The following is a 27,123-nucleotide window of genomic DNA, read 5'->3' as shown; positions in this document are numbered from 1 at the left end:
AGGTTATCCTTTGTTATTATGATCAAATCATAGAACAAAATCACCATTCTCACATTTCCTTATTAATATTTACATTCAAATCAGGTTGTACCATTTGCATTGTATGAATAACTGAGAATCATTATATTCCATAACCTAACTACCAACATGGATGAGTTAACTCAAGTTCTAACTGTCATAGCTGAATCAAGGTGGGCATTGCAAAGCAATAAGCAAGTATGCTACAGGGACTTCAAAAATCCCATTTTCAGTTTTATTTTGACAAGAGCAACTTGAATAACTCTGATAAATAGAGCAATGCCTCTCTTTATAAAATTAGTTTGTTTAATGGTTGTTTAAATGGTCAACTCATGACTTGCATCTAATTTATTTCTCTTTTTTACAAGACTAGAGAATATGAAGTTTAAACCAACTCTCCAGCGCAATGGAACAGAGGCAACCGAGTTTATTCTCCTGGGACTCACCAGCCGACCAGAACTGCAGCCCCTTCTTTTTGTGATATTTCTCATGATTTACCTCATCACCCTGACAGGGAACTTTGGGATGATATTCTTAATCAGATTTACACCTCGGTTGCAAACACCCATGTACTTCTTCCTCACACATTTGGCATGTGTGGATATTTTTTATTCCACAAATGTCTCTCCCCAGATGCTTATCAACATCTTATCTGAGAAGAAAACCATTTCCTACTTCGGGTGTCTGACCCAGTGTTTTGTTTTTGTGACTCTGATCCTCACAGAGTATTACATACTGGGCGCCATGGCCTATGACAGGTACATGGCAATCTGCAATCCCCTGCATTACAATGTCAGAATGTCCAAGCCCCTTTGCATCTGTCTGGTAACATTCCCCTATATCTGGGGCTCAATGGTGGGTACCATGCAGGTGATACTGACCTCTCGCCTGTCTTTTTGTGGACCCAACACCATCAACCATTTTTATTGTGCTGACCCACCGCTCCTAATGCTTACCTGTTCTGACACTTACATAAAGCAAACTGCCCTCTTTGTGTCCGCAGGGATTAATCTCACAGGTTCCCTGCTCATCATCCTCATCTCCTATGTCTTTATTTTTATTGCCATCATGAAGATCCGATCCACCGAAGGGCAACGGAAAGCCTTCTCCACCTGTGGCTCCCACCTGATGGCTGTCACCATGTTCTATGGGTCTCTCTTCTGCACGTATCTGAGGCCAGCCAATGAGAAGTCAGTTGAGCAAGGGAAAATCATATCCGTATTCTGTATTTTTGTGAGTCCCTTCCTGAATCCCTTTATCTATAGCTTGCGAAACAAGGACGTAAAACAAGCCTTAAGACAAGTATTTCTGAGAAAGTTTAGTACAAAGGAGAAAGGTTCTATTACAACAATCTTTAAATGAAAATTTCCACATTATGTCCCCCAAATAATTCAAGGCTTTGCTAATGGCTTTTGCTGGTGTACATTCTTTCAATGATCAATCATGAATGTTGATTCTGTAAATACTGGGATCAAAAGGAGTTTAGTGGCAATATGAAGGGGAGGTTGTTGAGTAATAATGATTGCTAGGAAACTCACCAAGAGAAGCAAGCTCCTTATACTTCCAAAGGGGTATGTGGAAGATAATAGTTTATGAATAAATAAGGTGTGATCCTTTGATTTGCCAGCTGGTAAGTTATTCACTTCAGAGCCAAGTCATCAACATGGAGTGTCACTGAAGTAACTTATTTGAAAAGTGAAATTCTTTACAACACATTTTTGAGAAATTAAATCCTTTATTTTTATATGTTTATATTGTCCAACTTTCTTTAAATAAAAGTAAATTTTTCTGTTAATTAAAAAAAATCCAAGAACCAAGAAATCTGATTTAGAGGGACTTTATTTCCTCTCTGCATGTTTGGATGTACTTATTTTAATGCCTATTCATGTGTTTTATATTATGTTTTAACAAAGAACCTTAAATTTTTTTTTGCCGTTTTAAGGACTCCATGATTTCTTCAGTATCATCAAGTCAGAACATGTTACTTTGTTATAAATACCTACTTCTGATTTACAAGTTAAATTTCTTACTTTTATATCATTTTCTCTATTCACTATTAACAAAGTTGATATTTAATTTTGCCTATTATCTTTTTTATTTATTTACTATCCATTAATAAAACTAACAACAGATGCTTAGTTGAGTACTAAAATTTGTTGCTATTCTGAAATATACCATGAGTTTAAGAATAATCCTGATTGCTTCATATTCATTGAAGTTGATTCTTATATAATACATAATGAAATAATATCTAGAGAACATATTTTAGTATGTCAATTCTTTATAATAATCAAATAAGTCTTAAAATTCATTTTTAAGGACACAAAAATAAATCATCTATTTTATATCTTATGTTTAACATAAATAAATTTATTTTGCAAATGCAGAGTCATAGTGGTTGATAGGGATGAAAGTATGGGGGGAAATAGTAGAGGTCTGTAGCTTTTGGTACAGCTACTAGACCAAGTAGGGAGACTATTAGGAGATCTAGTGCTGATGGTTCAAAGATGCCTGCCATGAATAAGCTGGGAGATACCATCCACGCGGGTCACATTCTGATGGTCATATGATAAAGTGTATTAGGAAAGGCAAAGACTAAGTAGAGGTTGGTGGAGAATGCCTAAGTGCACTAAGGAGCAGTTGCTGAAGGGTGGCAGGGTATTGTTCTGAGTCAGACGCTTCTGTAGTATTGTCCTTGATGCTCTAAGACAGATGCCGGGTTGAAGTATTCCTGACACCCAAGGATGTCTGTTTCCCACGTCCTAGGCCATAGGCCACCTGCAAATCAAGGCCAATTAATATATGTTTTTCTTAGAAATATCAAGTTCCCCTGGCAGCACCCCGGTTCCCAGAGAAATCAAAAGCAGGAACACTCCCTACAGGTCCAGCGACCTCTAGTGGTCGTGCCACAGAGAACTTCAGCAGAGGTCTCCCATCAAGTTCACATTTGCAACTACAAGACAAATGATTTCTGGAAAGCTAATGAATATATAGTATTTACCTATAGGTATCGGTATAGTATCTTATCCTTGATAGTTCTAAGATAATAGTTTGTAGGCATTTTCATCAATAGTTCAACAAAAAATGAACTATATAGGATAATATAAATGTAAAGGGACCTTATTGTAATTATTTCATGTATAAAGGTAAAGGTAAAGGCCCTTCCGTTGTTCATTGATTTGCTCGAGCGGGCCCAGTAACGTCTCCATTGGAGATTTTGTTGTTACTGGGTTTGGCATATCGAATACATCACGGGTGGCTTGCCAGGCTCTGCCATACGGGCGAGATACTCTCGGTAGCTTGCCGGGCTCTCTGAGAGGGGCGGAGGAATCGAACTTGAGTCGGCCATGTTGGCTGCATGCAAGGCAACATTATGTTCTGTATGTCAGAACTTCAAATGTTACTTGAAAATTATCATTTAACCTAATTGTATGGTAAAGTACCTACGTTTTTTCAAAATTAATATCATAAGACTTGAGTTCTAGAACAACTAGATTTCAAAAGTATAACACTAATAGAAATCTTAAATTTTAACTATGTAATAATTAAACCTCCTCTTTTAAATTTTTAATGAATAAAAGTAAAAGTCACTGGAAAACTTAAAATGCAACATGCTGAATGATAAAGTATATAAAAATTAAATTTTTGTAAAAGCAATTCCGTGGAGACATTTCATACATGCACAAGAAAGAAATCAATAACCAGATGCTTCTTCAAAGTTTTATTTTAAAAAAATAAGAGTATAACGATAACCCCAAGAAAATCTGTATCACTCATGCTTTCTTAAAACTGATTTTCAGGTATCCAAACTGACAGGCCAGAGGGAGAGCCAAGAACCTCATACACTGAGTTTGCTCTCACAAATCTTCAAATAGAATGATTATTTAGTCCTCTAATCAAATTTCCCCATACTCCTAAGATCACAAGGAAATACAAAAGTATGGCCTTTTTAACTGAAGTACTTGAGACTTATACATAGAAAATGTCTACTTATAAACAAACAAACAAAAAATACATGGCTTTTGAGCCAGATATCTGGAGTTGGACATTGAAAGCATTGCTAAGTGACCACCTTCTGTCTGAGGACATTCTTTAAAGCTTGCTTCACATCTTTGTTTCGAAGACTATAGATAAATGGATTAAGTACTGGGCTTACAAAGGTATAGAAGACAGCTATTATTTTGGATTCCTCCACAGTCTTATCTGTGGGTGGTCTTACATACATGCAGAAGAGGGTCCCATAAAAGAGGGTGACAGCTATCATGTGGGAACCACAGGTGGAGAATGCCTTGCGTCTTCCTTCCGCGGACTTGATTCTGAGGATGGCAGCAATAATGAAGGCATAGGACACCAGGATGATAGTGAGGGAGGCAGAGAGGTTGCAGCCTGCTGAAACGAGCATGGCATGTTCTTTGAGATAAGTATCAGAGCAAGAGAGTTTGATGAGAGGTGGGTCAGCACAGTAGAAGTGGTTGATGACATTGGATCTACAGAAGTCCAAGCGGAAAGTCAAGATGGCTTGGAACAGCCCATCAGAGAAGCCATAGACAAAAGGCAACGTGGCCAGGCAGATGCAGACACCCCTGGACATTTTCACACTGTAGCGAAGAGGGTCGCAAATGGCGACATAGCGGTCATAGGCCATTGCCGCCAGCATATAAAACTCAGTGAGAAGAAGGGCGATGAAAATATAACACTGTATAAAGCATCCGGTAAAGGTGATGGTCTTCCTCTCTGATAAGAAGTTAATCAGCATCTGGGGGGTTGCATTTGTGGTGTAGCATGCATCTACGAAGGCTAAATTAGTGAGGAAGAAGTACATGGGGGTGTGGAGGCGAGAGTCCAGTCTGATGAGCACAATCATGCCCAGGTTGCCTATGAGGGTGACAAGGTAAACAGCCAGGAACAGCACAAAGAGGAGAGGCTGTAGCTCCTGGCGGTTTGTGAGCCCCAGGAGAATGAATTCTGTCACTGTGCTGTGATTCCTGATGGTCATTTTCTCTAACACTGGGCCTGCACTTGAATCACAGAAAGAAAGTAATCATGAGGTGAAAAATCACTGGACTATTATTATTTAAATATTTTTGTCATGCAAAACATATACTACAATAACAAAATATATACATGCGATAATCCTTTATTAGTAAGTAAGTAAAGTAAAGGCCCTCCCGTTGATCATAGATTTGCTCGAGCGGGCCCAGTAACGTCTCCATTGGAGACTTTGTTGTTACTGTGTCTGGCATATCGAATACGTCACGGGGAGCTTGCCAGGCTCTGCCGTGTGGGCGAGATACTCTCGGTAGCTTGCTGGGCTCTCCGAGAGGGGCGGAGGAATCGAACTCGGGTCGGCCATGTTGGCTGCGTGCAAGGCAAATGCCCTACTGCTGTGCTATCGCTCCAGCCCCAATCCTTTATTATCTTTGCTTTTTATGGAGTTTTAATTATATAATTGTGTTTACAATAATAATTCTATGAACACATATTGATAAAAAAATTCATGCTCATCATCTACATTTATGCAATATATATTGTCTATGTATACATATATTCTTATTGTCTTATATTGATTGCTCAGAAGCAGGGACAAAATCTAATTACTATGTTTTGACTTAAACATATATTTATATATTGAATATTTTGGCAGTTTTTAATATTCAAATTTTCAATTCAAATGTTTTGATACTTTAATTATTCAATGTGTAAATGAATAGTTTATATACTGAATACATTATGAGCAATACGTATTATATCAAATTATTCATATATATGCTGAACACAATATGAGCACTTAAGAACAAGTAGTTGGGATTTTTCACTATACACCATTTCTAATGCCTTAGTTATCTATAGCTTTCTCACCACAAAATGGCAAGACATACTTTTCATAATGTATATGATTTCAAAACTAAGTACATTTAAATCTAAAGTGGATGAAGCAATCACTTTTTAATCAAACAAATTCATAAAAATGTGTACTTCAGAAAATCCTAATAAGGTTGTTGAAATCTTCCTATTTAACAACTATCCTTACTTCAAAAATGTAAGGTATTATCCATAGCCATAGTAGATAACTATGAGATCCAATAAATTCATGACACACTTTGAGTATGGTGACAGTAATGACACAGTGTGTTGATGTAGCCAGAGAGAGGGAAAAATGCTTTACACAGTGAATATTTAACCAGTGAGCAACATCTGGCTATGTCCAGTACTTACTCCTTACTCTGTGCTTGGGATTACTCCTGGTGGGTCTCAGGGGTTAGTATAGATACTGGGAGATCTAAGTTGGGTTGACTGTGTGCAAGTCGAGTGCCCCGCCTGCTCATTTATCTTTCTGACTCTCCTAAATTTAGATCTCTTGTGGTAGTTCACTTTATGACTTCATCTATTTTTATGTCTTAACACTGAATCACCTCTTGAATTCTTCAGGATGCCTTTCTTTCCCTTTCTTGCAAATCCAATACTTATTCCCGACTCTGAGCTCAAGGAACACCCCTGGAAGGCTCCAGAGCCAAATGTGATGCCAGGAATTGAATCTGATTCCACTGCATGCAAAGCAAGAACCCTATCCACTGTATTGTTGCTCCAGCATAGCAAAGTGCTCTTGCACCATAGTTTCATTTACCTGGAAAATAATCAATAATAAACTTTTACTAAAGGCACTAACCGTACGCATTGATAACTTAGAATGATTACACTTTGGTCCACTTTATTTCCTCATCATGGTGATCATACTTGTTCTCATTATTATGTTAGGATAATATCAAGTTATCAAGTTCTCATTATCAAGTTAGGATATTCATAAGCTAGTATACTGTTGTATAATGAAAGGTTACATATTGTATATTTTTGTCAGCAACCAAAGATGTCACCGAAAAACAAAACCTATGAACGTCTGCCCTCTTGGTATCCATTCCTTAGAAAATAGGGAAGACATATATTATTGTAAGAAAATAATGTGTTTTATATTGCAACATCATGAAGTAAAAGGTAGAATATGGACTTTGCTGGGAAAAATTTCAAATCTAACATCAAAGAAGGACTCATGAAAAGGTGACTCTATAGCATCAGAGTTAAGGAATAAATAAACAAGATTGTTAGAAGAGTATTGTGCTTATAAAAAGAAGGTATATAGAGCTTCATAAGCCACACAAAAATTTGACCATCATCTTGAATTATTAGAACCAAACAAATCAATAATATTATACCACTGCACATTTTTAGAATGATTATTACATAAAGATATAAAAATGTTATGGAGAGGACCTGGAGAAAATCAAGGAACATTAATATGTTCTCTGAAGAAATTCAAATGTGTTTGTAGAAAGTATGAAATTCATCAAATATTAAAGCTAGGAATTTTATATGCTCCACCTGCATTTACTCTCCTGAAGAATGAAAATATTCTCATTTGTAAATTTATATGCTCCACTATATCCACTATAGTTTTATTCAACAAGAGCCAAGAACTGAAAAAAACCTTGTCCATTGATGTATCTATGATAAAGATATGGTATTATACACAATGAAATATGACTATAAAAAAGATGAAATCTTGTATTTTGCAGCATTAGGGACAGACTTGGGAGTGTTATGTGCTTAGTGAAGTGTTAGACACAGAAAGAAAAATATAACTTCACTCACTATGGAACATAAAGAACCAACCACTTTGCAGCAAGAGAATGAACTAAATCAAATGAAATAAAATTAAACCTTTAAACTATAATACCAAATTAGTGATTTCTAGAAGAGATCCAGGAGAGGAGCTGGGTAAAGTAAAGAGAAATTTTTATGTTAAGAATTAGTATTGGGATTTTGGTGATTCATTAAAGTACTATGTGCAGAGGTTGATTTATAATGATATACACTTGAAATCCTTTATGTTAGGTTTAATGCTCCATTTGGCTTGTAATTCTTGATTAATTCTTGATTTTTTAAATCTGAATCACTATAATGACTATTTTTCTCCATAGACATATTCTTCTCATTTTTCTTTGGTCTCTTTCCACTTATCAGTACCTTTGATCAATGAAGTATTTCTGGATTCTACAGAAGTCATTTAACTTGTAGTCAAGAATATTTCAAATCCCACAGCAAAACTCATTAAAGGATCAAACTAATGTCTGAAAATCAGCTTTCAGTTTTCGATTTTCCCTTATAAATATGAAATCCTCTAAAATAATCTCTCTATTTTATTTTTCTTATTATTACGTAATTTGGGTGGGCTTCTGGGATAAGATTCCACTTGTATCACCTGTCATCCCATTGTTTATCAATTTGCTTGAGCGGGTGCTGGTAACGTCTCCATTTGTCCCAGTCCTAAAATTTTAGCAGCCCTCATTACTTATCCTTCCCAATGCTGCCACACTGGGGGCTCTTTGGGGATTTGTTATTTCTTATTTCCCTACTACGTTTCTTTAAACACTGGATATGAGAGAGATCATTCTAGGTCTGTCCCTCTCCCTCTGATTAACTTCACTCAGTATGGTACTTACCAATCCATACATGTAGCAGTAACTTGCATGACTTCATCTTTCTTATGGCCAAGTGAGGATGCTTACTATTGGGGGAAAGAGATGTGGAATATACCAGGGATGAGTAAAACTTGACATTGGTGGAAGGAAGAGGTCAGTCTGGTGGAGGAGAAGGTGGTGAAATTAAGTATAAAGTGCCTGCCTTAGAAGCAGGCTGAGGGGAGGAAGGGAAACTGAAAACATTGATAGTGAAAAAGTGGACACTTGTGAAGGGATTGGCATTGCAATATTTTATACCTGAATTCAATCATGAATAACTTTATATTCACAGAGATTTGCTGTTTTTTTTTAAATCTGCCACAAAGTAAGAAACTCACCTATACCCTGATCCGAACTAGTTCTCCTATAGTAGAATCTGCTACATCCTGTCACTGTTAATTTCCTTACACTTCTACGTGATGAGTAGGGAATTTATCTTCTTGGTTCTTTTGCATCAGTGACAGGTGTTTAAAATACTATCCATAAAGATCTATGTGGATTTCCATAAACCTTATGTCAAGAAATTTAGATTCAAGCACTCAAAGCAGGAAAATCTTATATGGACATATTTTTAATACAGTGTAGGTGCAACAAATTCAAATTTGTCCTCATGGTCTGCATGTCAAAAGGTTTTTTTTCCAATGCGTACTTACAAAGGTGAAGATACAAGATACAGAAAATGTTTAAGTCAATATTAGAAACATAATATCCTAAGAAGTTTTGGGGGGTGGAGGGGGCTTCCCAAGCACTTTTCAAGATACCTGAGGGCCCCTCCAGGAAATTCTCAGCCAACTAGACAGGTTGATCGATGTTTAAGCTCAAGGATTCTGTGTTGCTCTGGCCCTATTGTGCCAGGGTGGCACCTCCCTATGCCCAGCGGACTATGTAGAGCCAGGAATTGAACCAGATACAAGCAAGGCGTGTGCCTTAACCTCATACTATTTCTTTGGCCCCAAAGAATCAACTCTTATGTTGTCTTATACTCTTGAAGAAATATCCAATGCCTCATTTACTTAAAATGTGGAAATGCCAGGGAGAAAATTGAAGCTAATATCCCTGTGGTGCTCAACACTGTAAAAAGCTCAATCCTGTACTAGATAAAGATAATGTCTATCCTATGTTATCTAGAGATAATGTCTATCATATGCTAGCTAAAGATAATGGAAAATGTAAATAATTTTTGAAATGTATTTTCCATTTCTGCCAGTTTGTCCACTTCGGACAAACTGGCAGGGTACCAAATGTAACCTGCCCACACGACAGAGTCTGGCAAACTCTCCGTGGCGTACCCAATATGCCATATACCAGTAACAATGATGGGTCTCATTGTCCTAACCCTGAAAGAGCCTTGAATATGGCACTTTTTAAAAAAATTCTCAGGGCTAAGATGAAGGAGACGTTACTGGGGCCTGCTAAAGGCAATCGACGAACAACAGGATGGTCGTGATTGTAATTTTCCATTCACAGTAAAGAAAATGGATAGGGTTATCTTTATCTGTTCATTGTCCCCTCTTCCTTCTGCCTGTAATAATAATTTAGATGCATTTTAGTAAATAATTAAAAAGAAAACATAATGGAAATTATTGCTAAGGTGCTTATTTTTTTAAATTATCAACAAATTCTTTTACCTTTATGCATTTTTAAATTATTTTCTTTTTTTTACTGAATCACTGTGAGATACTTGCAGTTACAAAGTTACTCATGATTGGGATTCAGTCACACAATATTCCAACACCCTCTCCTTCACCAGTGTACATTTCTCACCACCAATGTCCCCAGTTTCACTGCGCCCAACCCCCATAGTCTGTCTCTGTTGGAGGCGTTTTTCCTCTTTCTCTCTCCTTTCTCTCTCCTTCCTCTCTCTCTCTGTTTCTCTCTCCCTCTCTCTCTCCCTCTCTCTCTCACTCTTGCTCTCACTCACTCACTCTATCTCACTCTCTTGCTCTCTTTCTTTCTCTCTTTCCTTGTTGGCACTATGGTTTTGAAACACAGGTACTGAAAGATTATCATGTTTATCCTTTTACCTAGTTCCACCAGTGATTATTTCCAGCTATCATATCCTAACTGCCCTCTCCCATCCACCACATGTAGCAAGCTTCCAACCATAGGCGAGTTCTCCTGATCCTTGTTTCTACTGTCCTTGGTATCCCACAAATAAGTGCAATCATTCAATGCCTGTCCCTCTCGAATTAGGTGTTTAGAGGCAAAACTAAATTTTTTGGAGGCTAGAGCAATAGTACAGCAGGTAAGGTGCTTGCTTTGCCTGTGGTCAACCCGGGTTTTGTCCCTAGCACTCCATATGGTCTGCCAAGCCCTACCAGGAATGATCCCTTAGCAGAGAGCCAGAAATAAGGCCCGACCGCCACTGGGTATGAAACCCCCAAGCCAAAAAGTCAAAAAAAGGAAAGAACATCTTATTGTTAAAGTAAGGGACTAAAAGGGGTCCAAATGAATTCCAACTAAGAGGTCAATCTCAGGGCCCAGGAGAATGCCATGTATAAATGTCAACATGCTGAGTGACATAGATACACCTTAATGTCCACTCTGTAAGGAGAAGAACTCCAAGACACAGGAACAGGAGGAATCCCCTCTCTCAGCCACTCACAGGTTTTCTCTTTATTTTGAGTATTCCATTAAGCAAACACAGGATCTTGATGGGTTTCAAAGTATAACCATTTCTGTTGCCAACTCACTCTCTAGAAGTACTTGACTGATTATAAGTCAATTGAAAGATTTTAGGATTCTACAAACGGAATTACTCAGAGACTTAGATAATATGCCAGTTATCTAAGAATTCAGTCCTTTACTGTTTAGCATGTTAGCATTTCATGGCCCTAATTCCGATCAGTGATTCTGGTTCAACTCTTTCAGACAGGAATTCCATGACCATGACAAGTCCTCTGGTCAGTCATGGGGAAGCTTAGCTTCCCCAGCTATAAAAATGTAAATGAATTATTTTAGTATAAAATAATGCATCCACTAACAGGGTATACACTAATGTCCTGCAAGAAATAAATTGGTAATTGGTGCTTCAAGAAATGAAGTTGATATTTCACCACTGTCCACAGCTCTTTATTGCTCACAGCTTCAAGCGAAGGTTATGTCTTTTTTCAAAGCTAAAATTCAATATTCACAAGACTCACCAATTTTCAAGGTCACAAAAGCCCTACTTTTAAGCAACAGTTTTTATAAAATCCTCTAGCCTCATAATGAGACTTTAATACAATTTTCTCTTAGGTAAAATTAAAGGAAAAGTTGCAGACTTACTTCCAATTCCGGAATGTACCTATTTTACCAAGCTGTGTTTAAGGACCTTCTGGGTGCCTCTCTCAGTTATAAAATGAAGACATACTTATATCAAGATGCAAGAGATGGGGATAAGACGTAAAGCAAATCTCAGAAGAATTTAAGAGTAGTGGTGATGAGTCTTCCATCAGGAATCATCCTCTCGGGTTTAATTAGAATAATCTCTGGTGATAAAACTGATCATCTGTGTTAGTAATTCAAAATTTACTTTTTTCCTGAGGAGTACTGTAGAAGGCAGACCAGGAGATTTCACCTTGAAATTGATAGTGTTGTTTTGAAAGACTGTATTGTCTTTCCAGATCCAAGTGTTTCAATGGTGTCCTCTCTGGTGAATGTCCAAGTCTTGGCTATGGTCACTCACATGCAGAAACATTAAACTTACAGGATTGCTGGCACTTTCGTGAGTAATTTGCATGTGTGGAAGCTTTCACAGAGGTAATTTAATAATTCCTCAGCAACGTCCTACATGGTATGAATTCATCCTGAACTTCATGAAACAGGCTGAGGAATATGGTGGACTAATTCTCCCAATATAGTAACAGTAGGAAGTGTAGGTCAAAAACTGACGCCATGACAGGCGGCAGAAATCAGCAAAATCAGTAGGCCCCAGGTTCAGTTTCTAGAACTGAAACAGTCTCCATTTCCCAGCAATGAAACAATGTGTAACTAGTCAAACTGAACCCACCCGGGAAAGTTCCTGGGCTCAGCAAGTAGGTTCAATCAGTCAATCATAATGCCCCAGAAATTGCCTTTTATTAAACCTAAAAGAATGAGTAGCATATGTAAGCATTAACTCTTACTGGAAAGTATTGGGGTTTTTTTTCTGCTTTTTTGGGTCACACCCGGCATTACACAGGGGTTACTCCTGTCTCATGCAATCAGGAATTACTCTTGGTGGTGCTGGGGGACCATACGGGATGCTGGGAATTGAACTCGGGTCAGCTACGTGCAAGGCAAACGCCCTACCTGCTGTGATATCGTTCCAGCCCCTATTGTTTAACTATTGTCTGACCACTGTTACCCTAGACACTTTCCACACCTTTCTTTGGTAACTAGGTAAGATTCTTTTCTGAAATAATAAGGTATGTACTGCTTATGCAATCAAACCCTATATAAACTGCTTTGAAGGTCAGGGCTGGTCTCAAGGGACCGCTCTGTGGGTGAGATAGCTGACCCCAGTTAACTGGAATAAAACTCCTTCTGCTTTTGCATTATTAGGTTCCTTTTTCTGTCCATCTCACCACTTGGTAACCCATAGTACCGAACTTAACAGTAGCGATTAAGAAGTAAATAATAGTAAGTTTAGTAAGTAAATAAGAAGATTAAGTTTCAGAGGATTTACATGGGGAGTTCACATATGGAGATTACAAATCTAATTGTAGATACTAATGACCTCAGCCTGTGACTCCTTTGTTCGTCCATCTCTTATTTTGGGAGATGTTCCCAAAAAATATAAGAAAGCACAGCACCCACCGCCCCCCCCCCCCAGCCACCCCTGCCTCCAACAGTATTCCACAAGCTAAGTTAGATGGTTTAAGGCTAGGGTTTGACAATCGAGCCATGCTTAGGCTCAAGGACTAGAGGTCACCAGGGCCAATCTGTTGGTAGTCAGGCACTCAGGCAGTGTCAGAGGTTAAAGTTGTAGTATCCTTACTTTGCCATATTTTGGGGGCTCGCAGGTAGTGCTCACAGGATCAGCAGCCATAACCTGTGATAATAAGACAAATGAATTATTCATCATGAGGAACCAAGAACACAGTGATTCTTGGGCCCTGGGGTGCCCAGATTACCTGGGTCACACTGGAAATGATAAAGAACTCTCAATGTCACATCCTGGAATGGTTGGGGCCCTAAGGTGCCCCAATAATGGGGGACTAACGGAAATTTCAAAAGATAGATTCTCTGTCCACATAGCATTGAATTTGATCTTCTTTCTCTATTCTATCTTACAAACCTGCCCCCATCCTCTCTAAAACTCTGTTGTCAAACAGTACTAAAATTCGTATAGTATTTGTATAGAATCAGAAAACTTCATGAATAACCAAAGCCACTTGGAGACAAAAGGTGAAAGTAGTCCTGGTTTTTGAACGATGCCACAAAACTATAGTAATCAATACAGTGTAGCACTGGACTGAAGACAGATTCTCAGATCAATCAACAAAATATAATTGAGCACCCAGAAATAAACCTTCAGACATATGGACAGTTATTAGACTAGAATCCATAGAAAGTCTTGAGGAAAACATACACAGTACTTAGCAGCATATGGAATTCAAAGATGTCTTAATTTCTGATTCAGAAATTGAATTTAGGAAAGACAACAAAAACAAAAAAAAAGCAAATAGGGTTTCAAAGAATTTAAACATTTTATATGTCAAAAGAAACTCAAACTAAAATTTAAAAAAAAAATCCTATTGAATGGAAGGAAATACTTGCACACCATGGATCAGATAAAGGACTAATATCCTAGATGTCTAAACCACAAAGCTCAGGGTTGGAGAAACAGTAGGTAAGGTGTTCTTTTGCCTTGCATGTGGCTGACCTGGATTCTATCACTGTCATCTACATGGCTTCCCAAGCACTGCAAGGAGTAGTTCCTGAATGTAGAGCCAGAAGTAATCCATGAGTATCACCGGGTATGACTCAAAAAGCCCCCCAAAATAATAAAAAAAACCCAAAAAGCTCAACAACAACGAAAATAAATTATATCATCAAAAACTGAAGAGAGAAAATGACAAACACTTTCCCAAAGAAGACATGATATGGCCACTAGACATATTTTAAAAGTGTTTATTGTCATTTATAAAGGAAATGGGAATCAAAATGACATAGAATATCACCTCATACCAGTGACCAGAGGAAAAAAAAAACTGAAAGGATTAGAGAGCGAACTGGGATTAAAGCACTTTCCTTGTGCACTGCCAACTCAGGTTGGATTTTGGGCAATGCATATGGTTACCCAAGTCCCTCCAGGAGTGATCCTTTAGCATAAAGCCAAGAATAAGCCCTTAGCATGTAATCTATGGCATCCTACCGCAAAAAAAAATTCCATAATACTTTTCCATTACTTAAAATAATATGATGCCATAGCCTCAATGTTTAAATAAAAAACTACACTTTGTACTTTATTTATATTTTTGGCTTTTGGGGAGACACACCCGGTGATGCTAAGGTGTTAGTCCTGGCTCTGCACTCAGAAATTACTGACGGCAGTGCTTGGGGAACCCTATGGGATGCGGGGGATCAAACCCAAGGTGGCCACGTTCAAGATAAATTCTCAACCCACTGTACTCTCACTCAGCCGATGGGCCCCTGAGTCTGCCAGGAGTGATCCTTGAGTCTAGAGCTGGAATTAAATCCTGTGTATCACTGGGAATGTGGCCCCAAAACAAACAAAAACAGAAGAGATTTTATTCTTAATAACAGGTGAGACTTGACTATTACCATAATGAGAACCAAGTATGAAATAGAATTTAATGTAATATACTTTAGATGCCAGAGTTAAAATGTATATATGTAGGGGGTATGGTGCCGCCAGCAGGTCAATCTATACCTGTGAGGCGAGTGCATCAGCAGCCTGATGGTGCCTTCAGACTTCCAGATACCCCAAAGTTGCTGCTGTGACTTTGGCCAGACCCCAAAAACTTGGGGCAAAGTTAACCAAGAAAGTAAACGGCCAAAAGTTAGGTATGTGAGAGACACACCCACAAACCACCTTGGGCTCAGCTATACAATTGGAGGCATGGCCTCTCTGGTTCTTGATCGAACTGCTTAATAGCCACAATCCCAGAGACTCAGAAAAAAATCTCAAAACCCAACAGCTTTTGGCAGAAATGTGTCCGGTCCCTGAAGTAGATTACCGGCGCTGGGCGACCCCAGATGGGAATAGGTTTCATGCCTTGGCCTGTTCCCCTTGGTGGCCTAGTGGCCGCCATCCTCCATAGGTCATTGTACAGTCCCACAGTGATGAAACACGTGGGGCCCACAGTGACAAGACACATGGGGCCTCAAGGGATGGGGGTGGAGCCGGCCCTTTTCTCCCCACCCCAATGAGACCCCGAGTCACCACCCTCAAACGGCCTCTTTGGCTCCTGATCAAGCTACTTAATGGCCATGATCCAAGAGACTCAGAAACAAATCTCGAAACCCAGTGGCTTTTGGTAGAAATGCACCCAGACTGCACAGTAGGTTACTGTCTCCGAACCACCCCAGTGGGGAAAGGGTGTTGACCCTCTGCCTGCTCACCCTTGGCAGCTCAGTGGCCGCCATCTGCCAGAGGCCACTGGACAGTCAGGTTTGGGCCCACAGTGACGAGACACATGGGGCCTCACAGGATGGGGCTGGAGCTGGCCCTTTCTTCCCTACCCCAACAAGACCACGAGTTCCGCCAATGAACGGCCTTTCTGGCTCCTGATCAAGCTGCTTAATGACCATGATCCCAGAGACTCAGAAACAAATCTCGAAACCCAGCAGTTTTTGGCAGAAGTTCATCCGACCATGCAGTAGGTTACTATTGCTGGGCCACCCCGGGGGAGGGGGGAAAGAGTGCTGTCTCTCCGCCTGTTCCCCCTTGGTGACTAGGTGGCTGCCATTCGCCAGAAGCCACTGGACAGTCAGGTTTGGGCCCTCAGTGATGAGACACGCTGGGCTTCATGGGATGGGGGTGGAGCCAGCACTTTCCTCCCCATCCCAACGAGACCCTGAGTTGCCAACAATGAATAGCCTCTCTGGTTTCTGATCAAGGCATTTAATGGCCATGATCCCAGAGACTCGGAAACAAATCTTGAAACCCAGCAGCTTTTGGCAGAAATGTATCTTGTCCCCTGCAGTAGGTTACTGGCACTGGGCCAACCCAGATGGGAATAGGTTTCATACCTTGGCCTGTTCTCCCTGGAAGCCTGGTGGCCACCATCCTCCGGAGGCCATTGGACAGTCAGGTTAGGGCTCAGTGACGAGACAAGTCAGGCCTCATGGGATGTGGGTGGATTCAGCCCTTTCCTCTCCACCCCAACGAGACCCCAAGTCGTCGCCCACAAACGGCCTCTCTAGCTCCTGATCAAGCTGTTTAACGGCCATGATCCAAGAGACTCAGAAACAAATCTGGAACCCGCAGTAAATTACTGTCGCTGGAGCCGGCCCTTTCCTCCCCATTCCAACGAGACCCGGAGTCTCAGTCTATGAATAGCCTTTCTGGCTCCTGATCAAGCTGCTGAACAGCCATGATCCCAGAGACTCAGGAACAAATCTCAAAACCCAGCAGGTTTTGGCAGAAATTCCTCCAGATTTAAGTGTTAAAATTTCAGAATTTCAAAATTCCGTGGCCTCTACTGCAGCCACAAGGCATAATATGTTATTCTAAACCAGCAATAGAAAACAAATTGTCTACTGTTGCCTTTTCAACAGATCTGAGTGTTGGGGTAAAATCCCAAATAATAATGGTGGATCTGGTGTCAAAATATTGAATGTGATCAAAATAGAGAGAGTGTAATGTGGAAATCATCTGCCCCACAGGTAGGGGGAGGGTGTGGGATGGGGGCATACTGGGGGTTTTGGTGGTGGAGAATGGGCACTGGTGAAGGTACAGGTGTTTTATTGCATGAGCAAGACTTAAACCTGAAATCTTTGTAACTGCTCCCACGGTGATTCAATAAATAAAATTATAAAAAATGAAAAAAAAAGGTGGAGTTCATGTCCAATTCAATCAGCTAATCAGTGATGAATAAATAGCAGCACTCCTACATTAAAAAAAAGAAATGTATATATGTAAATGATAATAGGTACTATTTAATATTGTTTTAAATGGTTTTAATTTTCGTATTCACATAGGTCAAAATCATATAGTAATAACTAATTGGCACTTGTTACTTTATTTTCTGATCATTCTATTTGCAAGTTCTAAAAGTTTTGTTGAAATAAGCAATATAAAGTAAATTTGTTATGTGCCAAAGGGGACAGGTTCAGATTGGGAGGGAAACTGGTGATATTGGCAGGGGGAAGGTCACACAGGTAGTGATAGACACTAAATGCTTAAAATAACTGTGTAATGAACAACTTTTTAAACAATGGTGGTTTTTAATAAAAATCAGGAAAAAAATAGAAAAAAATTCAAATTTAAATATACAAATTCAAATCTTTTTTATTTGTAGGGATACCAAGTGTTCAAAAGAACATTGTGGAGAGATAGCACAGAGGGTAGGGTGTTTGCATTGCACGTGGCAAACCCAGCCAACTTGGGTTCCATTCCTCCACCCCTCTCAGAGAGCCTGGCAAGCTACCAAGAGTATCTCGCCTGCATGGCAAAGCCTGGCAAGCTACCCGTGATATATTCATTATGCCAAACACAGTAACAATAAGTCTCACAATGGAGACATTACTGGGCCCGCTCGAGCAAATAGATGAAAAACGGAAGGACAGTGCTACAGTGCTCCCGTGAGATAGAGCATTATAAAGTTGTTTATGATTGCGTTTCAGTCATACAATGTTTCAACACCCATCCCTCCATCGGTGTAATTTCCCATCACCAATGTCCCCAGTTTCCCTCCAACCCCTTCAAGCCATTTCCCACCTCAGGCTTCTCTATGGCAGGCACCTCTTTTTCCTCTCTCTCTTTCTCCTTCTCTCTCTCATTTTAGGCATTATGGTTTGTGAGACAGATAGACGGTGCCTTTCTACACTCTGTACTACTATAGTTTGTATATATCAAACCGTCAAAGATACACAGTAGGATAAGCCCAATGGATGTGTGCAAGTTCTCTTTGAGGCGTTGTACCACCTGTAGCAACTGTAGCACTGTAGCACTGTCCTCCTGTTGTTCATCAATTTGCTCGAGTGGGCACCAGGAATATCTCCATTGTGAGACTTGTTGTTACTGTGTTTGGCATAATGAATATGTCACGGGTAGCTTGCCAGGCTCTATGGTGTGGGTGGGATACTCTCAGTAGCTTGTCGGACTCTCCGAGAGGGATGGAGGAATCGAACCCAGGTCAGCCATGTGCAAGGCAAATGCCCTACCCACTGTGCTATCACTCCAGCCCTAACCTGTAGCAACTAGAGAGAAAAATAACATGACACCATGCTTCCATTGCTCATTCCCTGTGATGTTCGATTAAACATCAAGACACAGTAGTCTGAGAGGTGGGCAGTGAGGGTAGCTTGTGCAAGAAGTAAAACAATGTAATCCAGGCACACAGAACTGATAACATTTTGCAAAATAGTTTTAACCATCAAGAAAATATTCTATCAAGTGAGAGAGACTACTGAAATAATGGGGCAGGTACATGACTCAACATATTTATAAGAAACTCTTTTCCCTCCTTTCTCATTATCATAACCACCACCACTGGATCAATGAAGTTGGTACAGTTTTGCTTCCATTACCTCCCAAGAAAAAAAATGACCATGAATTCCAGAGAAGATACAAGTATTTTATATATTTTAATGGATTCATATCAAAGATTCTTTTGAAAAACACACTGTTTCAAGAATACATATAAGGATGTTAAAGCTAATCTTATAAGAAATTAACAAATTTTATGAAGGAATTAACAACCTGACTCAAAAATAGAAAACTCAGAAACATCACATACTTATTTAATTTTTTAATTGAATCACACTGAGACACAGTTGTTTATGATTTAAAAAATACTTATCTATGAGTATATTGTGTGACATTAAACATTTACTTAAAAATGTAAAGAGCATTAAGCAAAGAAAATTGTGTGTCAATAAATAGTACAAAACGTAAGGTATTTGATTTGCACATAGCCAACTCCTGTTCAATCCCCAGAACCACTTATGGTCCCTCAAGCAGTGTCAGGAATTCTTGAGTACAGTCAAGATTAAGCCTTGAGTAAATCCAGGTGTGCCACAAACTCCCTTCCAATGAAAATTGTTTTAATCAAAACTGGAAATTTTTCACATAAAATATAATTGTAATATTTGGTAACACTTATGATATCAGAGGAAACCACAGGCTTACATGTGCAAAAGCAAACCCTTAAAACTCATAAAAAGATAAGGGCCAGAGCAACCATATAACAGGTTGCCTTGCACTTGGCAGACCCAGATTCAATCAAAGCATTTCATATCGTCCAAGCACTTCCAGGACTAATTTCTGGGTGCAAAACCAGGAGAAATCCCCAATCATTACCTGATATAGCTGGGAAAAAATAAGATATATGGGGGAAAAAAAGAAAATTTTAAAGATACCTCAATAACAGGAAATCATAATTAGACAAGACATAAACTCAATTGTTAAAATACTAATAAATTTTAACTATGTTGAAATGACGCTATAGATAAGTTGAAGGTACATAAATTAAATATGACATTAAGAGATTAAGACGGTGCAACATAAAGAGCTATTTAAAATATATGAAATAGAAAATAACCCACATGAAATGTAAACATAGTTATAAACATAAAACTCAGCAAAACTGAAATATTTAACATTAATATACTTTACAATATCTTGTTTCACTTCGATGATGATCTAAAAACTTCAACAGGAATGAAAATCTGTTTTTCACTCATCAGATTGGAAAATGTGTTTAATCGAATAATGAAATTGACAAGAATGTAAAAGAAACCTTCACACACTATTGAGAGGAGTATCATCTGTTAAGCAATTTGCCTCTATTTATGAAATTTAAGGATGATGATATTGTAGGATACAGAAATTGCTACTCAAGGTGTATACACAAGAATAGTCTGTGAACAATGATAGTTGGAAATGATCACTCTGGATAAGAACTGTGTTGAGAACTGGTGAAGTTCCAAAATATGATAATCTCTCCATATCTGTATTGCAAACTATGCCAAAGAGAGAGAGAGAAAGAGAACAAGACAGAGAATGAGAGAGAAGAAAAGTGCCTGCCATAGAGGAAGGCTGGAGTGGGGAGTGACTGGAGAGAAACTGAGGACATTAGTGGTGCAAAATGTACACTGATGGAGGAATGGGTGATGGAACATCATATGACTGAAACCCAATCATTAAAGTTTTGGAAATATATATTTCAAAGTGATTCAATTAAAAATATAGAAGCAAACAAATAAATAAAGCAATATGAGAAAATGTTTAAAAGGGTAGATTGTGAACTTACCTGCATTCATAATTCTTGAAGCACTTTGTTGATGAATTTTTATATTACCAGGAACTAGAAATTTATATCTGTCTACCAGTAGTCAAAAATATAACTATTATGTGACATTTATATATTGATTAAGAATATATCAGTGGAAATTGAAGCTTCCTGAAGCAGCATAAAAAAACTGTTTATTGAGCATAAAACATATTTAAGAATAATACAGGCTGGTTTTATTTCTATAAAATCTGGGGAAGGATTTGTTTGGTTTGTTTGGGGACTACACTTGACACTTGACTACACTTAACTCCTGGTTCTATGCTCCTAAACCACTCCTAGTAGGGCTCAGGGAACTCTATGTGGTGTTGAGGATCAATTCCTGATCTCTTGTGCGCAATGAAAGCAATCCACCTGCTGTAATATCTTTCTGGCCCTTTATAAAGTTTAAAATCAAGCAATTCTGTAAAATAACTTGTACCAAAAATTCTGTGCATACATAAGCATCTGGGCTGGAGCTATAGCACAGCGGGTAGGGTGTTTGCCTTGCACGCGGTCAACCTGGGTTCAATTCCTCTGCCCCTCTCTGAGAGTCCAGCAAGCTACCGAGAATTATCTCACCCACAAGGCAAAGCCTGGCAAGCTCCCCGTGATGTATTCGATATGTCAAACATAGTAACAAGAAGTCTCACAATTTATTGAGACATTACTGGTGCCCACTCAAGCAAATCAATGAACAAAGGGAGGGCAGTGCTACAGTACTACATAAGCATCTATAAAATATTAGATTTGATGGAGGCAAAATAAATGTGTTCACACTAGAATTTTATACATGAAATGGGGAGATGAGAAGATTGGACAGAAATTTAGAATATCTTAAATATCTAAAAGAAAGTGTTAATATGTATGTTTCCAGACATGGTCCTATTTGCTAATTTTGGATTACCATTAGTTCACCATAAAATATCAAGTGAAGAATCTCATCATCTCTATGATACAGAGTCTCGTGTCCTTCTCTACCATACGAGAGCATCAGATGAAACTCACCATAACCATGCCACCATACCCTGCACCAGGCTGTCTCATTCTGAGGGCTCCCTGGAGGGAGGCAGGTGAGAACCCTCCTGGCTGTAAGTGATCCAGCCCCAGCAGGCAAAAACCTCCAGAACTCAACTGCTGCCTTACTCACACCCACTCTCCACACACTCAGCCCGAGCCTCTCTTGTGAATGAACCTATCCCTGCACCATGCAGTTGCATTTTTGGGACAACTCATAGCTTAAACCACCCATACTCCAAGAGTACTGCACCACATATGATGGGATTTATAGTAGGAGGGAACCAATCTTATAGGGAAATTTTTTTTACAGATATATATATAGATGTATATAGATTTTATATATAGTTTATATTTTTACAAATATATACTGATCTATCTATCTATCTATAAAAGCACACAAGGCTCAAACTTTAAAAACATGTTAGTGATCTCTTATAGAAGGGCTTAATGACCCCTGGTTGAAATACAACAATCTACATACCCTTCCCTCTAAGGAAACTTTTTTGTAGCATTTTCAGTGGTTTTTCATAACAAACAATACAAATTAAATTATTTCGGTTCTGCTTTGGTGAAGGGGTTGGGGTTCAGTATGGAAACATCTGAAATATGATGGTGGAAAGGTGTAATGGTGGTGGGATTGGTGTTCGAATATTAAATGTAATAAAATATTGTGAACTACTTTATAAAATAAATTGGACAGTAGGTATGAGCCGGGGGTGTGGGGGTGACTAAAACCTCATGGGAAGAGGGGTGTTCCGGTCCATCCTTCATGCCCTACCGAGGCCACCAGTTGCCCCCCACGAGCGGCTCTCCAGCACGGCCACAGTCCCAGAAGCACAAGGACTTAATGCAGAACCCAGCAGCTTGGAGCAGAAAAGTGAACGGACTATGCGTTAATCCAGGCCATCATGTCTGCCCGGAGGGGAAAGGGTGTTGCTCCCTTCTGCCCTACTCCCTCTGGAAAGAAAGATGGCAGCCGCATGGGAGCCTTGTGGACAGCAGGTATGAGCCAGGGGTGTGGGGGCGACTAAAACCTCATGGGAAGGGGGGCGTTTTGGTCCACCCTTCATGCCCTACCGAGGTCACCAGTTGCCCCCCACGAGCGGCTCTCCAGCACGGCCGACTCCAGAGCACAGAAACCAATTTCTTAATTATCTGACTTTCAGTAGAAATACTTCCAGGGTTAATAAGTAAAATAGCAGAAATCCAAAACCAACATTCAATTCTTGAACCCAGCTGTAGAAAGCAAATCACTTCACAATGCTTCACAATGCTTTTTAAGAAAATATTAAGTGTAATCTCAAAACCAGTTTTTTTTTAAATATAAACTTTGTTTTATTTTTTTTCCCTTTATTTTATTTTATTTTTTTTAAAGTTGTAGATTTACAATTTTTTGTGCTTTGGTTTCAATTATACAATGATCAGATACCCAACCCTCCACCAGTGCCCATTTTCCACCACCATGGATAATATCCCTCCCACCCCCATCCCCCCATCCCCCCTGTCTCTGTGGCAGGGCAATCCCCTGTGTTCTCTCTCTCCTTTTGGGTGTTGTGGTCTGCAAAAGAGGCATTGAGTGGCAAACATGTTCAGTCCATAGTCTACTTTCGACATGCATCTCCCCTCCTGGGAGGATCCTCCAAACATCCTTTATTTGGTGCTCCCTTCTCTATCTGAACTGCCCTTTCCTCTAGGATACCTGGCTGGCCTCTAAGTTATGGAGTAATCCTCCTGGTGCTGATCTCAGCTATTCTTGGGTATTAATCTCATACTTTGTTACTTTATATCCCCCAGATGAATGCAATCTTTCTATGTCTATCCCTCTCTTTCTGACTCATTTCGCTTAGCACGATACTTTCCATATTGTACCACTTGTATGTAAATTTCATGACTTCATCTTTTCTAACAGCTACATAGTACTCCATTGTGTAGATGTAATTAATTTCTAAATGTCTCAACTTCCCTCACTTTGAGTGTATTGTGTTGTCATTATCAACTATATCAATTATTATTATTATTTTTTAATTTTGGAGGCCACGCATAGCAGTGTTCAGGGCTTCCTTTACCTTCATGCTTAGGGTACACTCCTGACAGTGCTCAGGGATAGATCATATGTTGTTCCTGAGTCACATATAAGAAAAATGCCTTAACCCTTATACTATTTCTCTGGCAAAGGCTACAAATTCTTAACCTTGAATTTTAAGCACATGGATCATGATGGACCACAATGTCAACTGTTTTTGAAACCTAACCATATCAAAGATTTTCTATCTCCTCAGAGAGAGAGAGAGAGAGAGAGAGAGAGAGAGAGAGAGAATCTTATTTACTTGAGTATTTTTTTAAATTTTTATTAGTGAAAAAACATGAGGTACAGTTGTGGACTTACAAATTTTTGTGCTTGGGTTTCGATTGTACAGTGATCAAATACCATCCCTCCACCAGTGCCCATTTTCCATCACCGTGAATCCCAGTATCCCTCCCATCCCCATCCTCCCCATCCCACCCTGCCTCTGTGGCAGGGCATTCCCTTTTGTTCTCTTACTTGAGAAGTTTTTTAACAGCCTCTTTCACATCCTTGTTCCTCAAGCTATAAATCATGGGGTTCAACATGGGAAATACCACGGTGTAAAAGGTGGAAACGATTTTGTCTGAACCCACAGAATAGTTAGATCGAGGGCGAGCATAGATGTAGAGAATGGAGCCATAGTACAAGGTGACAGAGATCAGGTGGGAGGAGCAGGTGGAGAAGGCTTTAAGGCGACTCTTTGTGGAGCGAATCCTCAAGATGGTGGCGATGATGAAGACATAGGAGGCCAGGATGAGTGCAATGGGGGTCATGACATTGGAGACCAGGAGAAAGTACATTATGCTCTGGTAGTCACCCATTTTGCCACAAGCCAACTTTACCAGGGGAAGCAAATCACAGAAAAAGTCTTCAATGACATTGTCACTACAGAAGTTCCAAGTCATAACTCTCCTAGTTATGATGAAACAGTTGATAAACCCACCAAGGTATGAGGCAGCTACCAAAAATGCACATAACTTGATGGGCATGGCCTGAGCATAAAGCAGGGGCTTTGAGATGGCCATATAGCGGTCATAAGCCATGGCAGCCAACAGGTAGCACTCACTGTACGCCAATCCACCAGAGAAGAAGAATTGACATAAACAACCAACATAAGAAATGCTTTTGTCTTCAGAGATGCAGGTTACTATGATCTTTGGAGTGTAGACAGAGGAATACCAGAGATCCAGAAAGGACAGGTTGCCAATGAAAAAATACATAGGTGTGTGCAGCCGGGAGTCATTGCAGATCAACACTATGAGTGTGGTATTTCCTAGGAGAGTCATTGAGTACACGCCCAGGAAGAGCACGAACAGGACCAACTGCATCACAGGGTCTGTTGTGAAGCCCAGCAGGATGAACTCTGTGACTGTGTGATTGCTCCTCTCCATGACTGAAAGAGATTTCAATGCAAGTGGAGTCAGCACTGTCAATACTGTCCTCCCATTGTTTATCAATATGCTCGAGAAGGCCCAATAAAGTCTCCATTGTGAGATTCGTTGTTACTGTGTTTGACATATTGAATATATAAACGGGTAGCTTGCCAGGCTTTGCCCTGTGGGCAAGATACTCTTGGTAGCTCTCTGGGCTCTCTGAGAGGGGCGGAGGAATTGAACCCGGCTCGGCCATACCGGCCGCGTGCAAGGCAAACGCCCTACCGTCGTGCTATGGTTCCAGCCCACAAGTGGTGTAGTGGAGAGTTAATTCCTTAAACTATATCAATTAGCGTTCTCCTGAGAGGCTCATAAATGGTGGTCATGGCTATGAACATTAGAGTTAGGAGGGATAAGAGCAGGCATGTTGACTACAACATGATCAAGAGCAGTTGATGAGAGTTTTTGAGTATCAGCACTTTTGTTGTAATAAAATGTATTTACATCAATCAAGTGATAAGTGATTTGTTTTGAGAGCAAAACTATGATAATTTTTGTTTGTTTTGGGGTTACATCCAGAAGTGGCTAGAGTTGACTTCTGGATAAAATGTAGGTCAGTTGGTGTAAGACAAGTGAGTTACAAGCTTAATTATCTCTCTGACTCCCTATTGATTGATTTTAAGAAAGAATTTTATGGTATATAGGTGCAGCAAGATACAAAGATGTGAAAACTTCAGGAAGTTGTGACAGTACTTATAAAAGAACTAAGTATAGATGCATTATAAGTTTAATTTGGACTTTTATGAGAATATAATGATATGCTAATGAACTTATATAGGAGCTCATTAATTTTAGGTGCAAAAGGAATATTACTTACCCATTACCTATCAATAAAATTGAACACATTTTCAAAATGAAATATGGGATAATCCCTGAAGCTCAGAGGGTGGTAATTTTGATATGTTGCAGAGTATGCACCCCAATCCATGCCCTGGAATAAATATTAAATGGAACTAATGGCGTTTCATAAAGAATTAAACACAATGCTAACTTTGATTCTTCATCTCTCTGAAATGATAACATAATTCTCCTCTGAAGCTGTCCTTGTGACCAAGGCCAGAAATAAGAGAAAAAAATAATTCTTCACACAATGAACTTCTGAAGTTCTTCATTCTTCTTCCATATTTGAGAATATATCAATCATAACTTAAAAAAATTCCAATTAACATTCCATGATAAGGATCTACCACCTATTTTTATACACATATCATTAATAGATATTTAAAATTTCTTTCCACAAGTATTAACAAAGACTTACTTTCTCATACACTGCTAATGTGGCTATATATTTCCATTTTTATGACTTATTTGGAATTAAAGTTGGTGATTCACGTGGTCAGACGTATTTGACATCTTAGAAAACTACCCAATTGCTTTTTTAATTTTAATGCTATTTTTTTACTGTTATGGTTAAGTAATGACAATTCCTATTTGCTTATACTTCTCACCAAAGTAAGTTTTCTGCATTTTTTTTTAATTTTACTGATCCTGCTTTTTGTGAAGTGGTGCTTTTGATTTATGTTTTTTAATTGCTGATTATGTTGAACATCTTATTCTTTATTAGCTTTTGTTTTGGTTAAATTCCTTGTCAAATATTTGTTTATAATTTATTTTTATCGCATAGAGTCATATCTCCTGATTAGAAGTAC

The 27,123-nt window shown here is 39.2% G+C and overlaps 3 protein-coding genes across 3 annotated transcripts; 1 reads left to right on the top strand and 2 right to left on the bottom strand.

Moving 5' to 3' along the window:
- Window positions 1–396: 396 nt before the first annotated feature.
- On the top strand, window positions 397–10,968 carry LOC130041956 (olfactory receptor 5M11-like). Its single transcript, XM_056134260.1, has 2 exons — window positions 397–1,334; window positions 10,878–10,968. The coding sequence occupies exons 1-2, from the start codon at window positions 397–399 to the stop codon at window positions 10,966–10,968; spliced, it is 1,029 nt and encodes a 342-aa protein (XP_055990235.1).
- Window positions 4,079–5,014, bottom strand: LOC130044975 (olfactory receptor 5M11). Its single transcript, XM_056137663.1, has one exon. The coding sequence runs from the start codon at window positions 5,012–5,014 to the stop codon at window positions 4,079–4,081; it is 936 nt and encodes a 311-aa protein (XP_055993638.1).
- A 13,546-nt stretch (window positions 10,969–24,514) lies between the features above and the next one.
- LOC130045842 (olfactory receptor 9G1-like) lies at window positions 24,515–25,432 on the bottom strand. The gene has a single exon (XM_056138726.1). It carries the CDS (start codon window positions 25,430–25,432, stop codon window positions 24,515–24,517), a length of 918 nt encoding a protein of 305 aa, XP_055994701.1.
- Between the last annotated feature and the right edge of the window lie 1,691 nt (window positions 25,433–27,123).

Source organism: Sorex fumeus, unplaced genomic scaffold (genome assembly GCF_029834395.1).
Source record: "Sorex fumeus unplaced genomic scaffold, SorFum_2.1 ptg000007l, whole genome shotgun sequence".
In the NCBI taxonomy this organism is placed as follows: Eukaryota; Metazoa; Chordata; class Mammalia; order Eulipotyphla; family Soricidae; genus Sorex; species Sorex fumeus.
Note: the sequence above shows the minus strand (reverse complement) of the source record. Positions and strands in the feature narration are given on the sequence as shown.